Source organism: Homarus americanus, unplaced genomic scaffold (genome assembly GCF_018991925.1).
Source record: "Homarus americanus isolate GMGI-L3 unplaced genomic scaffold, GMGI_Hamer_2.0 scaffold18203, whole genome shotgun sequence".
Lineage (NCBI taxonomy): Eukaryota > Metazoa > Arthropoda > Malacostraca > Decapoda > Nephropidae > Homarus > Homarus americanus.
The window spans coordinates 84,196-104,627 of NW_024748946.1; the positions used below are offsets into that span (position 1 = coordinate 84,196).

The window sequence follows — 20,432 nt, forward strand, 5'->3', positions numbered from 1 at the left end:
AGAAGTTGCATTCTCTTGTGATTGTGGTGGTCTTGGTGATTGTAGTGTTCCTGGTTCTAGTGGTTGTGGTGGTTGTGGTGGGTCTAGTGGTTCTAGTGGTTGTAGTGTTCCTGGTTCTAGTGGTTGTGGTGTTCCTGGTTCTAGTGGTTGTGGTGGTTCTAGTGGTTGTGGTGGGTCTAGTGGTTGTGGTGGGTCTAGTGGTTCTAGTGATTGTGGTGTTCCTGGTTCTAGTGGTTGTGGTGTTCCTGGTTCTAGTAGTTGTAGTGGTACTAGTGGTTGTGGTGGTTCTAGTGGTTGTAGTGTTCCTGGTTCTAGTGGTTGTGGTGTTCCTGGTTCTAGGGTGGTTCTAGTGGCTGGGTAGTGTTCCTGGTCTCAGTGGTTGTAGTTCTGCTTCTAGTGGTTGGCCAGGATATTCCTGGTTCTAGTGGTTGTGGTGTTCCTGGTTCAGTGTGAGTTGTAGTAGTGGTACCAGTGTGTGGTGTTCCTGGTTCCCAAAGTGGTTGTGTGTCTGCCTAATGCACAGGATGTTCCTGGTTCTAGTGGCTGTGGTGTCCCCTGGTCTCAGTGGTTGTGGGTGTTCCTGCTCAGTAGTTGTAGTGGCACTTAGTGGTTGTAGTGGCCTCAGTGGTTCCAGTGGTTGTGGTGTCTCTGGTCTCCAGTGTTTGTGGGTGTTCCCTGGTTCTAGTGGTTGTGGTGTTCCTGTCTCAGTAGTTGTAGCGGTTCTGTGGTTGTGTGGTTCAGTGGTTCTGAAATGGCTGTGGGTGTTCCTGGTCTCAGTGGCTGTGGTGTTCCCTGGTTCTAGCGGTTGTGGTGTTCTGGTTCTTAGTGGTTGTGTGTCCTGGTTCTAGTGGTTGTGGTGTTCCTGGTTCTGTGCAGCTGGGTGGTACTAGTGGTTGTGGGTGGCCCCAGTGGTTGTGGTGTTCCCTGGTTCTAGTGGTTGTGGTGTTCCTGGTTCTAGTGGTTGTGGTGTTCCTGGTTCCCCAGTAGTTGTAGTGGTACTAGTGGTCAGGGTGGTTCTAGTGGCTGTGGTGTTCCTGGTTCCCAGTGGTTGTGGTGTTCCTGGTTCTAGTGGTTGTGGTGTTCTGGTTCTAGTAGTTGTAGTGGTTCTAGTGGTTGTGGTGGTTCTAGTGGCTGTATGTCTCTGGTTCTGTGGTTGAAAGTGTTCCTGGTTCTAGTAGTTGTAGTGGTTCTAGTGGTTGTGTGTCTCATTGGTTCTAGTGGTTGTGGTGGTTCTAGTGGTTCTAGTGGTTGTGGTGTTCCTGGTTCTAGTGGTTGTGGTGTTCCTGGTTCTGGTGGTTGTGGTAGTGTGAGTTCTCGTGGTTGTGGTGATCCGAAAGGTTGTGGTAGAGTGAATTCTTGGGTTTGTGGTGGTTGTGGTTGTTCAAGTAGTTGTGATAGTTCTAGTGGTTGTGGTGTTGGTGGTTCTAGTGGTTGTGGTGTTCCTGGTTCTAGTGGATCTAGTGGTTGTGGTGTTGCTGGTTCTAGTGGTTCTAGTGGTTGTGGTGTTGGTGGTTCTAGTGGTTGTGGTTTGTGGTGTTGTTGGTTCTAGTGGTTCTAGTAGTTGTGGTGTTGCTGGTTCTAGTGGTTCTAGTGGTTGTGGTGTTGCTGGTTCTAGTGGTTCTAGTGGTTGTGGTGTTGCTGGTTCTAGCTGGTTGTGGTGTTGTTCTGTGGTTCTAGTGGTTGTGGTGTTCCTGGTTCTAGTGGCTCTAGTGGTTTGTGGTGTTGCTGGTTCTTGGTTCTAGTGGTTGTGGTGTTCCTGGTTCTATTTGTTCTAGTGGCTGGTGTTCCTGGTTCTAGTGGTTGTGGTGTTTCTGGTTCTAGTGGTTGTGGTGTTGCTGGTTCTAGTGGTTCTAGTGGTTTGTGGTGTTAGTGGTTCTAGTGGTTGTGGTGTTGCTGGTTCTAGTGGTTCTAGTGGTTGTGGTGTTGCTGGTTCTAGTGGTTCTAGTGGTTGTGGTGTTCCTGGTTCTGAGTGGTAGTGGCAGTGGTGTTTCTGATTCTGTGTTGTGGTGGTTCTAGTGGTTGTGGTGGTTCTAATGGTTGTGAGGTTCTTTGGTAGTGGTGGTTGTGGGGTTCCTGATTCTAGTGGTTTGGGGGGTTCTGTGGTTGTGTGGTTCTAGTGGTTCTATTGGTTGTAGTGTTCCTAGTTCTAGTGGTTGTCGTGGTTCTAGTGGTAGTGGTGGTTGTGGTGTTCTGATTCTGGAAGTGGTTGTGGTGGTTCTAGTGGTTCTAGTGGTTAGTGGTTCTGTGGTTGTGGTTCTAGTGGTTGTGGTTGTGGTGGTTCTAGTGGTTGTGGTGGTTCTAGTGGTTGTGGGGGTTCTAGTGGTTCTAGTGGTTGTGGAGGTTCTAGTGGTGGTTGTGGTGTTCTTGGTTGTAGTGCTCCTGGTTCTATTGGTTGTAGTGTTCCTAGTTCTAGTGGTTGTCGTGGTTCTAGTGGTTGTGGTGTTCCTAGTTCTAGTGGTAGTGGTGGTTGTGGTGTTCTTGGTTCTAGTGGTTGTGGTGTTCCTGGTTCTAGTGGTTGTGGTGGGTTTAATGGTTCTAGTGATTGTGGTCCAGTTTCTAGTGATTGTGGTCCAGTTTCTAGTGATTGTGATCCAGTTTCTAGTGATTGTGGTCCTGTTTCTAGTGATTGTGATCCTGTTTCTAGTGATTGTAGTCCTGTTTCTAGTGATTGTGGTCCTGTTTCTAGTGATTGTGTTACCTTTTCTAGTGATTGTGGTCCTGTTTCTAGTGATTGTGGTCCTGTTTCTAGTGATTGTGGTCCTGTTTCTAGTGATTGTGGTCCAGTTTCTAGTGATTGTGGTCCTGTTTCTAGTGATTGTGTTACCTTTTCTAGTGATTGTGGTGTTCGCGGTCGTAGATGTCTGTATTTGTGTATTAATTCAGGTGAAAAGACATTGGTGGAATTCTGAGTTTCACAGACAAATATTGTACAGGTGTATCTGCCTTCCTCACATCGACACCAGTTGGTCTCGTCTTTCATGAAGTAAGTAAAATTCTGGCAGGTTTGGTTCTCTATTGTAAATCCTGGTGGAGATAGAGAGATAGTGAGAGATAGATAGAGAGATAGAGAGATATAGATTGATTGGATATGTAATTATTATCTATTCGTAGTTAAGATATCACGTGAGTTTTTTTTTGAGTGACTTACCTTGAATACACGGGCGATTCTCACAGTTAGGTACACCTGTCTCATTACAGGTACACGGTCGACCACAGGTATCGTTGTAATTAGACCCTGGAATGCATAGCCGTGGAAAATCTACAACAGGGGGGGAAACATTATTTAGTTCTGGTTTACCTTACTGAAATTTACTCTACCTGTATCTACCTGTAACTGTAACTGAACTAACTGACTGACTGTATACACTCACCTTTGGTACAGTCGAGGTTAGTACACACTCCGATATTGTCCCGACATCCACACCAGTTACAGCTTTCATCCTCTTGCCACAGTGAGTTGGTAAAACAAGCGTATTCTGAAGGCACACGCAACAGATATTATAGTTAATCTCTATATTATTATCACTACCTGGGAATTATTCTACCTTTGTGTGTGTTAATCTATTGGCTATAATCCCAGAATTTATTGCTTAAAATACCTTAAGAGTTATCATTAAATCCTAGGAATTAAGTATTAATTTATTAAGGAAGAAATACCGTGTGATCCTAGGGTAATTTTTGTCTCTCTCTCACTCTCTCTCTCTCTCTCTCTCTCTCTCTCTCTCATATACGGTCTACATATAAACAACAGAATATAAATGATTAATATAAATTCTAATATAAAAAAATCCAGGTAAAATCATAGGTACACAGTCTTGCAATTTACCAACACACACACAGCCACAGACACAGAAACAAACAGAGCCAAAGACACACAAACACAGACGGACGTAGCCACAAACACAGCCACAGACACAGCCACAGATAAAAAAAAACTCACTGATTCTGTGGTGGCCGTAGCAATAGTTACTTGTACGGGCGACCTGACAACCTGACAACAAGCAGACGAAGTTGTTGCAGTTGTCATTCCACTGTGACATCGGATAACACACTGGGTGGTAATCCCGGACTGTTGGGTGAAACCAGAGATAAGAGTGAGGGTGTGAGGGGAAGGTGGCGTGGTGGATATTGGTTGGGTTTTGGTTGGGTTTTGGTTGGGTGGGGTTGGGTTGTAGGGCATATCACACACTAAAATAAAATATCTCCACACACACACACACACACACACACACACACACACACAGAAAATAAAAACAGATTTAACAGAAACTCTCAGGGGCGTTACCCATCATGGGGTGACTCCAGCAGGGAAGCAGGAACCCCGCCAGCAGGAGGAAGAGAAGTAGGAAGAGATGCCTCCACGCCCAGGTCATTATACCTGGCTTACGTTTCCACCTGTTAAAGATCTACTGACTCGCTGCTCTCGTCCACACTCGAGCTCTCGTCCACACTCGAGTCAGCCTTTCACCGTCAATGTTCCAAGTTGCAAGGCCGCGGGCTGAGTAACTAGTCAAGGATATGTTGACAGTATTGAGCCAGAGGTTAGATTGCAGCATCTAGCTGTTCCCGTCAACACCTTGCACATACCCTCCCCCCCCCGACTGTTTTGATCAACATAGCGCACGTTGCAGGAGGTAGTTTATGGTACAAACGTGGTCAGGGTTACTTAAGGGAGACTCACTGCTACTTAAGACGCGTCATAGTGTAAGGTAAATACACTTAACTTTTTTGTGGTAATTATTTGGTTTAGTCATGAGTATCGTTCATAACTTCAGCTGCTCCATAGACAGTTCAGGTATATAAACGATGTATATAGAAAGTATAGGTATATAAACAGTGAATATAGATATTAAGTCGACTCAACCAAGATGACAGCCTCCATCAACGGTTCAGTATTGATAAAACACACTATCGACCACTTGACCTTTAGTTTACACGTCACTATTGCCACACTGAGCTTACAACTTAATCTTACATTTCACTCTCTTTTACTATATCTCAGTGGCCGTAATCGTATAGTGGTTAGTACATTGCGTTGTGGCCGCAATAACCCAGGTTCGAATCCTGGTTACGGCAGAGATGATTGTTTTTTTTTTTCTTTCGCTTTAGAACAAAAAAGAATTATATTATGGTTTGTAGATCTTCACTGTTTTTTGGGGGGTAATGTTTGTTATGACTACAGCGCCGTTGTCCTCACGCGTTGATGTGTGTAATCTGCCTCAAGTTATTTTTATTCTTGAGGGACCTTATATGTAAAACGGGTTCGGGTTCAGTAGATAGTGGTTCGTTAGGGGATTCATATCTGGCAGGAACCACGAAGCATAAAGGTTCATATTGGAGTAAAAAGAATAAAAGTAACCATACGTGTTTGTGATAACCAGTGAGTTGTGTAGATACTGTTCCCTGTTATGGCGTCTTGCTGTGCAGTGTTATGACTTGACCACCGTGTTATGATTGGCTCCCGACAACAACCACCATTTAACACCCACTTATAACCACAACCGATTTATGTTGTACCTAATCTTCCTCTGTTTCATAACACTTCACGTAAAATAATAACCAAATTATATTACAACTTTTGGTGTAGGTTAAGTATTATGTGAGTTAGTTTCCCCTTGTAATCACCCTTCTCTGTTTTCTGTTAACCCCACAATGGAAATTATACCCAAGAAGCAGAATAGACAGATAGAAAGTTGCCGATCCTCCACTAGGGTGACCAGAGACAGAGCGGAGGCTACTTTCTTGGGCACCCTTTCCATTTTGTGTAGTGTGAGTTACAGAAGCACTACAGAGATTGATTTAAATAATATCTTCTATTTTCACGAATAAATGAGTATAAACGGTATATACATCTACCTAAATGTATATAGATAAACAGTATATATGATATGGTTGGGTTAGCACATTAATTTACATAAACGGAGAGAATAACACAGACTCACCTGGCCATCACCTGTCCAAATCAACAACAGGTCCAGGTGGCCGTGATCGTATAGTGGTTAGTACATTGCGTTGTGGCCGCAATAACCCAGGTTCGAATCCTGGTCACGGCAGAGGATTACGTAACTTTTAGGTTCATTCTTCCAGGAGCGTTTCACCAGGTAAGCATGTGACGTCACCGGTTTGAGACACTTGGGACACCTGAGGAAAACAAAGGGGTGGTGTGTTGAGGAAGGGGGGGGTGATTGTGTTGGGGAAGGGGTTATGTGTTGGGTGTTACCTGAAGAATCTCCACCCCAGTTTATTTCACCTGAAGATTAATTAACCACCCTACCAGTATTTTGGGGATGAGGTTAGGTATAGCGTTACCTTGATATAGTGACCCTCGTGTGATGACCTTGACGTGGTGACCTCAGGTAGATATGGTGAACGCATCACGCTAATCAGTCTACGTATAAATACCCATCTCTCTAAATCATTACATCAGAGGAAAATAACCCTTGAAAATTAACCATATCCTAAACAGTGCTTACAGGCCTGACCTACTGTATTAATTACCATCATTACCAACACCTGTACTGTACCTGTAATTCTATCTGTACTCAACCCTTATCCGATTTTTTGCAGATAGTTACGATAGCTGGCTGGACGTAGCATCAAGTTCATGCCTCGAGTGCCAGATGGTGCCACTATTGTCGTCACATACCCTCCGGTTACTGGCACACTTGGCTCCCTCTCCAGGTTTGGCCCTCTGTTTTGGCACTTTGGGGTGTGCTGTGATGTGTTACGGTGTGGTGTGCTGTGATGTGTTACGGTGTGGTGTGCTGTGATGTGTTAAGCTATTTTATTTTTATAGATCTTGTTATTATATGTTCCTGTGTTATATTGTGATCTGTTGGGATATGTTAAGAAGTGTTGTGATGTGTCTTGTGATGTGGTGTAATGTGTTGTGATGTGGTGTAATGTGTTGTGGAGTGCTGTGAGGTCTTGGAATTTATACAGAGGTCCGTGTAATGGTCTTGTAGAAGGTCGTGCTGATAGTGCTCCCGCTAGAGACCAAGGAAAATGGCCGCTTTGGATCGTTGTGCCGTGGGGGAAGAGGAGGGGAGTGTGGGGAAGGACGACCTCCTTGCCACGCTGTTAAGGCAGCTGGGGCAGTTGAGGAGTGAGGTTGACACTCTAAAGGGGGAAAATGAAGCCCTCAGGACGGAACTCCTTCAGGTAGGTGTCCTGCCTAGCAGGACACCTGCGAAGGAGGAGCAGGCGTGGAGAGTGGTTGTCTCCAAGGGGACTAGGGTCAGGCTTAGGAAAGCTGACCAGGGTGTGGAGTGCAGTAACCCTTACCAGGTGCTGCAGGAAGCTGGAGAGGAAGAGAAGAGGCAGGACGGTATGGATCAAGGAGAGGAAAGGGCAGTTGTACAAACCCTGCCCACAGGTAAGGTCGTGGTAGTTGGTGACAGCCAGGTGAGGTTTATGGATAGGGCTTTTTGTGCGAGAGATAGGAAACGTAGGACTAGGGTGTGTTTTCCTGGGGCTGGGATAGGGCATGTAGCCGAGAGGTTAGACAGAGTTTTGTCAGGGGAGGGTACCAATCCAGTAGTGTGTCTTAGTGTGGGAGGAAACGACATAGGTAAGGTTAGGAGTGAGGAACTTTTCAAGAGGTATAGGGAGGCGCTGGGGAAGATTAGAGATAGGGGAGGGATCCCGATAGTATGTGGTGTCTTGCCTAGAAGAGGGGTTGGTCGTGAATGGCTGTCCAGGGCAATTGCTATTAATTGCCGACTGGAGAAACATTGTGCAAACAATGGTTGGGCATTCATTGATGACTGGCAACGATTTTATGGCAACGACTACCTGTACTGTCGCGACGGAGTACACTTGTCTCGTGAGGGGGTAAAGACGTTGTCTGCATCCCTGGAGCGTGAAATTGTCACTCCGAAGGGGGGGTTTCGCCAGTAGAGAGGGGTCGGGGAAAATGGGAGTCAAAAAACAAGCAGGTCCTGGGAAGTAGTGAAACAGAAGTAGATAATGCTGAAAATATAGTTAGTCATAATAACAGACATCAAAGTAATAAATGTAAAACAGATAGAAACGGAAGAAATATATTGAGTGTTTATTATACTAATAGTAGAAGCCTGTGTAACAAAATGGACCAGCTCAGGGCCATTGTTAGTAAAGAGAACATAGATATAATTGCAATAACGGAAACATGGATAAATTCAAACAGCAAGCATTTTTTAGCAGAATTTCATATTCCAGGATATAACCTATTTAAATTTGACAGAGTAGGAAGGAGAGGTGGCGGTGTAGCAGTGTATATCAGGGTGTCATTAAAAAGCTGCAATAAATCAAACATTAAAACAAATAGCGACAATGAAAGTATTTGGGTAGAGATTGGTGAGGGCAGTGAATCCGTAGTCATTGGTGTTATATATAGACCACCTAATTTGAGTAGGAACGATGGTAAATTGCTATGGGAGGAAATAAAGAAGGCATCTGATAGAAACAATGTATGTATTCTAGGCGATTTCAACTTTTCAGGCTTAGATTGGAAAAATCAACTTAGCGATAATGAATCTGAAGATTTTCTAGAAGTAGTACAAGATAGTTTTTTATATCAATTCATAAACTCGCCCACTAGAGGAAATAATATCCTCGATTTAGTTCTCAGTAATAATGAAAATCTAGTAAAAGATGTTGGGATTGGAGACGAACTAGGAAACAGTGATCATAAAGCCATATATTTTAACATAATATGGATGGCAGGAAGAAGGAAAATTCGGCCTTGATCCCGGATTTTAGGAAGGCTAATTATAGCCCTTGCTATGGGAGGAGATCCCCTAATTACCACCTAAGGGATGACCCTATGGTCAAAAGATTAATCCCCCCCACACCTCCGGAAACTGTCAACTTAGGACGGGAGAACCCCGAATTTAATTTAGCAGCTACTTATGAACAATTTATTGCGACAATCCATAATGCTCAAAATAAACACATCCCTAAAAGAAAATTCAGATCGATACGGAACCAACCAAAATGGATGAATAATAGACTCTTAGATCTTCTAGGGAAAAGAAAGGAGTATATAGAAAAGTTAAGAAAGGCGAAAATCACTTACTTGGTTACTATCAGAACCTAACAAGACAGGTAAAAACAGAAATTAGGAAAGCAAAGAGAAATTATGAAATCAAGGTAGCAAACGAATCGAAAAATAACCCCAAAGCTTTTTATCAACTGTATAAATCAAAGGTTAGAGATACAATAGGTCCCCTTAAAACTACGACAGGAGAAATGACTGATGATGAGTTAGAAATGTGTAGTACGTTAAATAGTCATTTTCGCTCTGTATTCACAAATGAAAACCTAGCACAGTTTCCAGAAGTTCATAAGGTATATAACGACAGTATAGAAAATATGTTGATGAATATCAATATTACTAGTAACGATGTGCTTAAAGTAATTAACAAACTGAAGCCTCATAAATCGCCTGGTCCAGACGAGGTATATGCTAGAATATTAAAAGAATGTAGAGATGAGTTGAGTAATCCATTAGCAGTTTTATTTAATAAGTCATTAAAATCGGGCCTAGTGCCAGAAGCTTGGAAACTTGCAAATGTAGTTCCGATTTTCAAAAGGGTGATAAATCAATAGCATCAAATTACCGTCCCATTAGTCTCACGTCAATCATAGGCAAGTTGCTAGAGTCAATTATTGCTACAAAAATCAGAAGCCACCTTGAAACATTCAACTTAATTCATTCTTCTCAGCACTGGTTCACCCAGGGACGTTCTTGTCTCACAAATTTGCTTAGCTTTTTCTCAGAAGTATTTGAAGCGGTAGATAATGATAAGTCATATGATATAATTTATTTAGATTTCAGTAAAGCATTCGATAGAGTCCCTCATGAGAGATTGATAAGGAAGGTAGAAGCACATGGAATAGGTGGATCAGTATTAAAATGGATTAGGTCATGGTTAACTGGTAGGAAACAAAGAGTCAGCATAAATGGATTAAAGTCAGACTGGGTGCGGTCCAGCGGAGTTCCCCAGGGATCTGTATTAGGCCCTCTGCTGTTTGTTATATTCGTAATGATCTTGATTTAGGCATAACTAGTAGGATTAGTAAATTTGCAGATGATACCAAAATGGGGAGAGTGATAAATTCAGACAGTGACTTTGAACACCTTCAAAGAGATCTAGATACCTTACATGAGTGGTCAGTAGACTGGCAAATGAATTTTAATACTGATAAATGCAAGGTACTACAGATAGGGAAGACGAATACAAACGTTAAGTATAAACTAGGTAACACGGAAATAGAAAACTCAGTTTGTGAAAAAAGATCTAGGTGTATTTGTTAGCAACGACTTGAAACCTAGAAAACAATGTATTAGCGTTCGCAACAAGGCAAACAGGATTCTTGGGTTCCATATCTAGGTCTGTGAGTAACAGAACTGCTGACGTTATCTTGAAACTTTACCTAGCATTAGTGAGGCCACACATGGATTATGCGGTTCAGTTCTGGTGTCCTTATTATAGAATGGACATAGATTCTTTGGAGAGAGTACAAAGAAGAATGACAAAAATGATCCATAATATTAGAAACCTTCCATATGAAGAAAGACTGAAAAGCTTAGGCTTACATTCATTAGAGAGGCGTAGAGTTAGGGGAGATATGATAGAGGTGTACAAGTGGGTAAGTGGGATTAACAAGGGTAAAATGGAAGATGTTCTGAAGCTCAGTAATAACGAAATAACTAGAACAAATGGCTTTAAATTAGATAAATTCCGATTCAGAAAGGATATAGGCAAGCACTGGTTTGGTAATAGAGTTGTGGATATGTGGAATAGGCTACCGAGTGCTGTAGTAGGATCGGGGACGCTAGGGAGCTTCAAGACGAAGTTGGATAGGCACATGGAAGTGCTGGGATGGGTGTGAAAGGGATCTGCCCTGTATGGGCCAGTCGGCCTCCTGCTGTATCCCACTTTCTTATGTTCTTATGTTCTAATGTGTTACGATATGTTGTGATATGTTGTGAAGTACTGTGAGTAGTTGTGATGTGCGTTGTGGTGTGTTGTGATGGTTTGTGATGTGTTATGACGTGTTGTGGTGTGTTGTGATGTGTTGTGATGTGTGTTATGATGGGTTGTGAAGTGTTGTGAAGTGCTGTGGTGTTTTGTGATGTGTTATGACGTGTTGTGTTGTGATGTGTTATGACGTGTTGAGATGTGTTGTGAAGTGCTGTGGTGTTTTGTGATGTGTTGTGAGGTGTTGTGATGTGTTATAATAAGGTGAACCAACGATTTTTTTAACTATTTTTTATGTATTTCTTTACATTACTGACCAAATTGTTATATAATTTGCCACATACATGACGCACACACACACACACACACACACACACACACACACACACACACACACACACACACACACTACATCCTTGACCACCGAAGGGTCAAGACGTACCTGGCGCTCCTCTCGGAGCAGCCAGGTCAACTGTTAAGTTGGCCCATACCAACCCCCTCCCCTGAACCCTCCTCCCCACCGGAATATCAACAAGTTCTCGCCAGAAGTTACAATTTCATTTAGGAAAGGAATGGAACCAGTGTTAAACAGAGGTGAACAGTGGTGAACAGTGCTTAAGTCAGTGAGAACAACTCAACAGTAACAGTTGTACCCAAGTTAACCTTCACACAGTGAGGTCCCAGGTACCCAGTGATAACGGCCCATGATAACCAGCGATGTGTTAATCCGTCTACGATAGGAAGGCCTGGGACCAAACCTCACTCATATAACACCATCTGTGAGGGAATTACTACACCACATGTCCCTCATAACACCATATGTGAGGGAATTGCTACACCACGTCAAGTCCCTCATCACACCATCTGTGAGGGAATTACTACACCACGTGAGGACCCTCATAACACCATCTGTGAAGGAATTACTACACCACGTGAGGTCCCTCATAACACCATCTGTGAGGTAATTACACCACGTGAGGTCCCTCATAACACCATCTGTGAGGGAATTACCACACCGTCAGGTCCCTAATAACACCATCTGTGAGGGAATTACTACACCACGTAAGGACCCTCATAACACCATCTGTGAGGTAATTACACCACGTGAGGTCCCCCATAACACCATCTGTGAGGGAATTACTACACCACGTGAGGTCCCTCCTAACATAAGAACATAAGAAAGTGGGATACTGCAGGAGGCCGACTGGCCCATGCAGGGCAGATCCCTTTCACACCCATCCCAGCACTTCCATGTGCCTATCCAACTTCGTCTTGAAGCTCCTTAGCGTCCCCGATCCTACTATAGCACTCGGTAGCCTATTCCACATATCCACAACTCTATTACCAAACCAGTGCTTGCCTATATCCTTTCTGAATCGGAATTTATCTAATTTAAAGCCATTTGTTCTAGTTATTTCGTTATTACTGAGCTTCAGAACATCTTCCATTTTACCCTTGTTAATCCCACTTACCCACTTGTACACCTCTATCATATCTCCCCTAACTCTACGCCTCTCTAATGAATGTAAGCCTAAGCTTTTCAGTCTTTCTTCATATGGAAGGTTTCTAATATTATGGATCATTTTTGTCATTCTTCTTTGTTACTACACTACGTATTTGCTGTTCAACACGTACAACCCTACATTAATCTGTATGTTCACTGTATGTTCCTTTACCTTTCTCTAATGAAGGCTTTTGTTAAACCACCAATGTATGTAATAAGTCATTTATGTCCAATGTATATTTTCAGCCTTCGGGCTGCAGAACTTTTTCAATAAACCGTTAATTATTATTATTATTATTACACGTTGTAACTGTACCTGTAAATTGTTTATTAAATTTCAACTATTATTTTTTATTATTATTATTATTATTATTATTATTATTATTATTATAATTATTATTATTATATCAAATGCTAAATTAGTGAGATTATATATATATTTATTTAATTTCAATAACATTCTATAAAATGAATAAGTTACCCATATATAAATTTTCTCTGGTGAATACATAAGAAAAAACGTTTTTTGGGTAACTAATATATTATTTATTAAGACTTGACAATCTTATATATATTTTAAATTTAACAATTTTCACCACTGTTGACCCAATTATCCATTCGGGTGATTGATATATCCATTGTTAATACAGAAAAAAGCCGGATACCGAGAAACACACAGACAGACGAAGATAAAGAGAAAGAGAGAGAAAGATAATTACTACAAACAAGCGTCATGAATAACTGATAATAACTTGGTATAATCGATAATTCACCTATTATACGCCATCACTATCACAAGACATTATAGAGAATGGAGGCAAACAGACGATAGTAGACTTGTTGTTTATGAAGTTGGTAATGAGTGAGGTAGTTGTTTGATGAGTGGTGGTGGTAGAGTACAGCTGGTGGTGGTGGTAGAGTACAGCTGGTGGTGGTGGTGGTAGAGTACAGCTGGTGGTGGTGGTAGAGTACAGCTGGTGGTGGTGGTAGAGTACAGTTGGTGGTGGTGGTAGAGTACAGCTGGTGGTGGTGGTAGAGTACAGCTGGTGGTGGTAGTACAGCTGGTGGTGGTGGTGGTAGAGTACAGCTGGTGGTGGAAGTAGAGTACAGCTGGCGGTGATAGTAGAGTACAGCTGGTGGTGGTGGTAGAGTACAGCTGGCGGTGATAGTGAGTACAGCTGGTGGTAGTAAGTACAGCTGGCGGTGATAGTAGAGTACAGCTGGTGGTGGTGGTAGAGTACAGCTGGTGGAAGTAGAGTACAGCTGGCGGTGATAGTACAGCTGGTGGTAGGTAGCTGGTGGAAGTGGTGGCTGGCGGTGATAGTAGAGTACAGCTGGTGGTGGTGGTAGTAGCAGCTGGTGGTGGTGGTAGAGTACAGCTGGTGGAAGTAGAGAGTACAGCTGGCGGTGATAGTAGAAATTACAGCTGGTGGTTGTGGTAGAGTACAGCTAGTGGAAGTAGAGTACAGCTGGTGGTGGTGGTAGAGTACAGCTGGTGGAAGTAGAGTACAGCTGGCGGTGGTGGTAGAGTACAGCTGGCAGAGTGTCGTGTTACAGGCAGGTGGTTGTGGTGGTATTGGTAGTGGTATTCTCGCCTATCTCCAGCTGGTAGGCGATGATGGCATAGGTGGTCACGAAGCTGGCGATCTGAAATACAAGATTGTAATCACTTGTACCTATACCTGACATCTACTTGGATCTATACCACACCTGTACCTGATTTATACCTGTGCCTTCTATACTGTACTTACCTGATTATTTTATCCACACACACACACTAAACTAACTTAACCTAACCTAACCTAACTAAACTTTAATGAATAACAATAAACTCACGGACAGAAGACAATGACGGTCAAGGACAAAGAGACCGTAGATGGTGAACGTAGGACTGTCCTCCAGGGCCGTGATCACGTGACCAGCCTAAGACACAAAGGACAACTCAGGTTAGGTTTGGTTAGGTTTGGTTAGGTTAAGTCATTTTCACTCACTATAAGTCATCTTAAGTTATTTTCACTCACAGCACGTCACGTTAGGTCACTATCAGTCACTACAGGTCACGTTAGGTCACTGTCAGTCACTACAGGTCACGTTAGGTCACTGTCAGTCACTACAGGTCACGTTAGGTCACTGTCAGTCACTACAGGTCACGTTAGGTCACTGTCAGTCACTACAGGTCACGTTAGGTCACTGTCAGTCACTACAGGTCACGTTAGGTCACTGTCAGTCATTACAGGTCACGTTAGGTCATTGTCAGTCACTACAGGTCATGTTAGGTCACTGTCAGTCACTACAAGTCAGCTTAAGACGTAGGACACTTCAAGCTATCTCAGGTCATCTGAGGTCATCTCAGGTCATCTTAGGTCATATCAGGTCATGTCAGGTCAAGGAAGCAACACTCACCTCCTCCTTTACTGAGGGTGGAACAGGATTCATCTTGTACCTACGGAGGCGTCGTGCGATGTCTTGCCTCTGTAAATTGATATGGTGTTAGTGGCGTTGACATGGTGTTAGTGGCGTTGACATGGTGTTAGTGGCGTTGACATGGTGTTAGTGGCGGTGACATGGTGTTAGTGGCGGTGACATGGTGTTAGTGGCGTTGACATGGTGTTAGTGGCGTTGACATGGTGTTAGTGGCGTTGACATGGTGTTAGTGGCGGTGACATGGTGTTGAGTGGCGGTGACATGGTGTTAGTGGCGGTGACATGGTGTTAGTGGCGTTGACATGGTGTTAGTGGCGTTGACATGGTGTTAGTGGCGTTGACATGGTGTTAGTGGCGTTGACATGGTGTTAGTGGCGTTGACATGGGTGTTAGTGGCGTTGAAATGGTGTTAGTGGCGTTGACATGGGTGTTAGTGGCGTTGACATGGTGTTAGTGGCGGTGACATGGTGTTAGTGGCGGTGACATGGTGTTAGTGGCGTTGACATGGGTGTTAGTGGCGGTGACATGGTGTTAGTGGCGGTGACATGGTGTTAGTGGCGGTGACATGGTGTTGTGGCGTTGACATGGTGTTAGTGGCGTTGACATGGTGTTAGTGGCGTTGACATGGTGTTAGTGGCGGTGACATGGTGTTAGTGGCGGTGACATGGTGTTAGTGGCGGTGACATGGTGTTAGTGGCGTTGACATGGTGTTAGTGGCGTTGACATGGTGTTAGTGGCGTTGACATGGTGTTAGTGGCGTTGACATGGGTGTTAGTGGCGTTGAAATGGTGTTAGTGGCGTTGACATGGGTGTTAGTGGCGTTGACATGGTGTTAGTGGCGGTGACATGGTGTTAGTGGAGGTGACATGGGTGTTAATGGCGTTGACATGGTGTTAGTGGCGGTGACATGGTGTTAGTGGCGTTGACATGGGTGTTAGTGGCGTTGACATGGTGTTAGTGGCGTTGACATGGGTGTTAATGGCGTTGACATGGTGTTAGTGGCGGTGACATGGTGTTAGTGGAGGTGACATGGGTGGTTGGGGCGGTGACATGGGTGGTTGGGGTGGCATAATGGGGTGGTAAAAACAGCCTGAGAACGTTTAGAGAGGAGGACTGTGGTCGCCAACCCTCAGATATGTGGACGATGCTCTGATCTATCTATCTATCTATCTATCTCACAAAAGATATTTTTCCATACCTTGGCAGTAACGTGTTGTGGTGACGTGACTGTTAACGCCAGGCGAAGGAAACTAGCTAAACTGAAGGTAAGTCCTGTCCATAAGGAGGCGATGGTGGTGTCTCCCGTGATGACGAAGTAACTGGTAATGGTAAGGTAAAGCATCTCATTCACCAGCATCACCACTACCGGGAACTGCACGTAGGTAACCAGTTTCTCTAAGATGGTGTTGTAGTCGAAGATGTAGTTCCTCAGGTCAGTAAGATCCTGTGTAGTAATATGGTGACCACCGAGTAGTTCTGCGCAGTTAGTAGCTTCTGTCGGTGTGTGGGCTGGTAGGGTAGGTTTCGTCTTATGGTGAGGAAGGAATGAGTAGTGTGGGATGATATTTATCTCATGGTCTCCTGGTGTAGTTTGGTGAGTCTCTCTGTTTGTGTTAGTGCAGCAGGAACAAAGGAACACTCTGTGGTCTAAGACACATGCCGCTAGTTTAAACACGAGATACAGCAGGAGAGGAAACATAAACATTATGGCGTCCAGGAAGATTTCACATACCATGAAGATAATGGAGCTCTCCAATGCCATACAGTCGATGATACACAGTTGGAGGACCAGAAACGCGACGTGATGCAACACAGCCAACGTCAAAGCACATACAACTATGGCCACTTCGTTCTTTCCAAGGCGGTAGCGGTGGGGTGGCGACACAGACATCCTGAACAGACATTCCAGGATCTGTACCAAGTCGGTGTGTCGGTAAGACGAGTAGACGATCAAACAGAAGATAGAGAACAGCCAAGATTTATTCAGCACGTTCAAGGTGTTTTTCATGATCAGTTTAGTAACTCCAAAGTCCTGGAAGTGGAAGTGTGTGAGGGAGATGACCACTAGACCAGTGGCTAGTAGCGTGTAGGTCACAGTCCACGCCACCAGACACTTCCGCCGGATGAATTTGGGAGGTGAGGAGGAGGTCCAGGTGTAAGGGAACCCCCCAAACACCCGCAGGACGCTCGTCACCAGCAGCAGACACGACACCACCTTCATCCTGGAACACTCACACTGTCCAGGTAGGCTGTTGTCGCCGCTGCTAAGTTGTTGTCTTTATGAACAACTGTGCTGCTGTACTGCTTGTGTCTATGTGTACAACTATGCTGTTACTACTACTGCACCACATGTACACACAAAACAGAGCAACTAGTATGATAAACAAAATCAAATTTGGTCTTATACACAGGCACCAAACTCACTCCTCTGCCTCAAATCTCGACAAACCATAGTAACATTAAGACAATGTTCTCGGCGTTTCCTTTTATGGTGCCACTCGGTGTACTTCGTGGTGGAGCCTTCACTGCCGGAGACACAGTGACGCCAGGCTGTGACTCCTCTGTACACCAGAGGGCGGTTGTCAAGGTAACACACACACACACACACACAACAATATTACTTAACACAGCGGTTCTCCAGCACGCAGGTAAGCGCCACTTACCTGCTTTACAATGTATCTCGGGGAGATGATGAGCAGTAACGTCCTCGTGAAACTCGCTGAGCCAAAGATGATACTCAGACACTCAGTAAAGATGTTGGTATCATTGACGATGAGCAGGTAACTCCTGGTGGTGATGAGCACCAAGTCGTTGAACAACAACACCAACACAGGCAACTGGAAGTACCCCAGGAGGTCTTCCAGAACCACGTTGAAGGTGAGCACATAGTTCCTCATCATCCTGATGTCTGTGAGGCTCAGTTCATGGAAGGTTTCTTGTGAAGTAGACTCGTTCTGGATGAATATAAAAGTTGTCGGGTCTTCCTGCCTTGATAAAGCGATATAACCACAGGAGGTGTTGGTCTGGTCTTCATGTGTTATTACTACAGGAGCTTCTGGGTCGCACTCCATCTTGTGTGGTGACGAAGGAAAGAGCCAAGTACACGAGGCGATCTTGAGTGATCTTGCCAAGAGTGTGAGCGTTAAGTGGAACAAGAGTGGAACAATATATGCGACATTGTCAACGGTGAACTTTCTCACAAGCAGGAGAGTTCTGACTACTGGGGGCACATTTTCGTGAAAAAGCAAACCCACCATCAAGTTGCCGGCTTGACATACAGCCACAACTAACAGTGTTGAGACACAAACAACTAATCCTGTTTTACTGAAACCTTGTTGATGACCGACGAAAGGTAGTTGACATACAGACTGAAGCAGCTTACACAGTTTGGTATGGTGACAGATGGTGTGGCTAAGCAGAGCTGCGACAGTTATCCACGAAATGTTAACTGAGATGGTGAGGGACGTCCTACGCGTCTCCTTGCTTAAGACGGGGAAATCTGCCTTATGGAGGGACACAGGGAGGAATACCAACACGGCGGCAAGGAGGCCACAAATCACACTCCATGCGACCAGGTACGTCCTCCTGGTGAAAGTAGGAGACGAGGAGGAATTCCAAGTGTAAGGAAACCCTCCAAACATCCGTAGGACGCCCACCACCGCCAGTAGACACCTCACCATATTTATACCCGACTGTTCCAACTTATTGATTTTGTCTGAACACAGTTTCTGAGCCTCTCAATCTCATATCTCACGGAGTCAGAACTTTTGATAAACTAATGACTCGTTGACTCGTTATCTCTAGAACTTTGTGTTTATCATCTCCCTCGGTGTAGAAAATCACACACTATGAGATGTTGCCTTACGTGATCCAAGGTGTATCAGGACCAGGTAATGTTACGTGTTATGATGACAGGCTTCGTGTCGTTCTTGTGTGTGTGGTTACTCGTCTCCCACTTATCCCCCTCCCCTTCCCTCTTCACCCCACACTCCCCCTTCTCCCCCACACCCACAGCAGCAGCTACACCCATGGCACACAGAGAGGGTGATAACACCGTAACCGCTGTCATATATAAAGTGCTTTGTAAATCCCTCAGTAACACACATTAATGGACCTAGAGAGTGCTGTTGGTGGCAAGACCTATGCTGGCCGCCTCAAGTGATTAGGTTTTTTGAAAGGTTATCTCGTTTAGTCTTCTGTTTCATTCCCTCTTCTTCATTTCAACATGGACTTTGGTTGCTTTGGTTAGGTTAGAATAGGTGAAGTTAGATTAGGTTTAATTTAGGTTAAGTCAAGTTTGATTAAGTTAAATTAGGTTACGTTAAATTGGGTTAAGTTAGATTAGAATCCTGATTCAATGTAAATATCTACCTTAGACACACACACACACACACTCCTTGACCACCGAAGGGTCAAGACGCACCTGGCGCTCCTCTGGGAGCAGCCAGGTCAACTGTTATGTTGGCCCATACCAACGCCCTCCCTGAACCCTCCTCCCCACCGAAATATCAACAAGTTCTCGCCAGAAGTTACAATTTCATTTAGGAAAGGAATGGAACCAGTGTTAAACAGAGGTGAACAGTGGTGAACAGTGCGTAAGTCAGTGAGAACAACTCAACAGTAACAGTCGTACCCAACTTAACCTTCACACAGTGAGGTCCCAGGTACCCAGTGATAACGGCCCGTGAGACCCAACAACAATCAGAGATGTGTTAATCCGTCTACAGTAGGAAGGACTGGGACCACACCTCACTCATATAACACCATCTGTGAGGGAATTACTACACCACGTGAGGCCCCTCATAACATCATCTGTGAGGGAATTACTATACCACGTCAGGTCCCTCATAACACCATCTGTGAGGGAGTTACTACACCACGTGAGGCCCCTCATAACACCATCTGTGAGGGAATTGCATGTGTTCTAGGTATCAAGTTCTATCTACAGGAGCGAACACAAACACCTGTAGAGTTTTCGTAGGTTCTATTTACTGGATAAACAGATATGTACACAAGGAAGGTGGCGCTCCTTACTCTGTATCGGGGTCAACTAGCCTTTCGGGCGACATGTGGTAAGTGATACATTAGCAGCTTCCATATGTCGCCAGGCACATTAATTAAGCGTGTGGGACATGGTAAATACATTGCCACACGCTGCTTGCTAGGCTGAATAAATAGTGTATATAAATGGAGCACATACATAATATACATACAGGAATTACTACACCACGTGAGGCCCCTCATAACACCATCTGTGAGGGAATTACTACACCACGTGAGGCCCCTCATAACACCATCTGTGAGGGAATTACTACACCGCGTCAAGTCCCTCATCACACCATCTGTGAGGGAATTACTACACCACGTCAGGCCCCTCATAACACCATCTGTGAAGGAATTACTACACCACGTCAGGCCCCTCATAACACCATCTGTGAAGGAATTACTACACCACGTCAGGCCCCTCATAACACCATCTGTGAAGGAATTACTACACCAAGTCAGGCCCCTCATAACACCATCTGTGAGGGAATTACT

The 20,432-nt window shown here is 44.3% G+C and overlaps 2 protein-coding genes and 2 non-coding genes across 6 annotated transcripts in view; 3 read left to right on the forward strand and 1 right to left on the reverse strand.

The window, feature by feature from the left end:
* The window catches only part of LOC121853239 (serine/arginine repetitive matrix protein 1-like), a 40,105-nt gene that overhangs the window by 11,267 nt on the left and 8,406 nt on the right, over positions 1 to 20,432 (forward strand). Inside the window, exons 2-3 of one of the 2 annotated variants that reach the window (XM_042347248.1) lie at positions 6,568 to 6,681; positions 16,101 to 16,159. The gene's annotated coding sequence lies outside the window, so the exon portion shown is untranslated. The remainder of the gene's footprint in view (positions 1 to 6,567; positions 6,682 to 16,100; positions 16,160 to 20,432) is intronic. The other variant, XM_042347250.1, reaches the window with a different exon arrangement.
* Trnah-gug lies at positions 5,005 to 5,076 on the forward strand. Its single transcript has one exon. It is a non-coding gene; the product is annotated as a tRNA-His (tRNA).
* Trnah-gug lies at positions 5,982 to 6,053 on the forward strand. The gene has a single exon. It is a non-coding gene; the product is annotated as a tRNA-His (tRNA).
* On the reverse strand, positions 13,794 to 18,635 carry LOC121853240. Of its 2 annotated transcripts, XM_042347251.1 has the most exons (4): positions 17,558 to 18,635; positions 14,875 to 14,943; positions 14,308 to 14,394; positions 13,794 to 14,118 (listed from the first exon to the last, which is right to left on the reverse strand). In XM_042347251.1, the coding sequence occupies exons 1-4, from the start codon at positions 18,572 to 18,574 to the stop codon at positions 14,023 to 14,025; spliced, it is 1,269 nt and encodes a 422-aa protein (XP_042203185.1). In that variant the 5' UTR covers positions 18,575 to 18,635; the 3' UTR covers positions 13,794 to 14,022. The 2 variants fall into 2 exon arrangements, with proteins under 2 accessions (XP_042203185.1, XP_042203186.1); XM_042347252.1 differs by lacking the exon at positions 14,308 to 14,394.

Bases quoted from the DNA above. Each gene is read 5' to 3' on its own strand.
- LOC121853240 (XM_042347251.1), bottom strand. From the start codon at position 18,574: ATGGTGAGGTGTCTACTGGCGGTGGTGGGCGTCCTACGGATGTTTGGA. The intron at 14,944-17,557 runs GTAAGTGGCGCT...ATCAATTTACAG, and splicing joins CGAGATACATTGTAAAGCAG to AGGCAAGACATCGCACGACG. The intron at 14,395-14,874 runs GTGAGTGTTGCT...TTTGTGTCTTAG, and splicing joins CACCCTCAGTAAAGGAGGAG to GCTGGTCACGTGATCACGGC.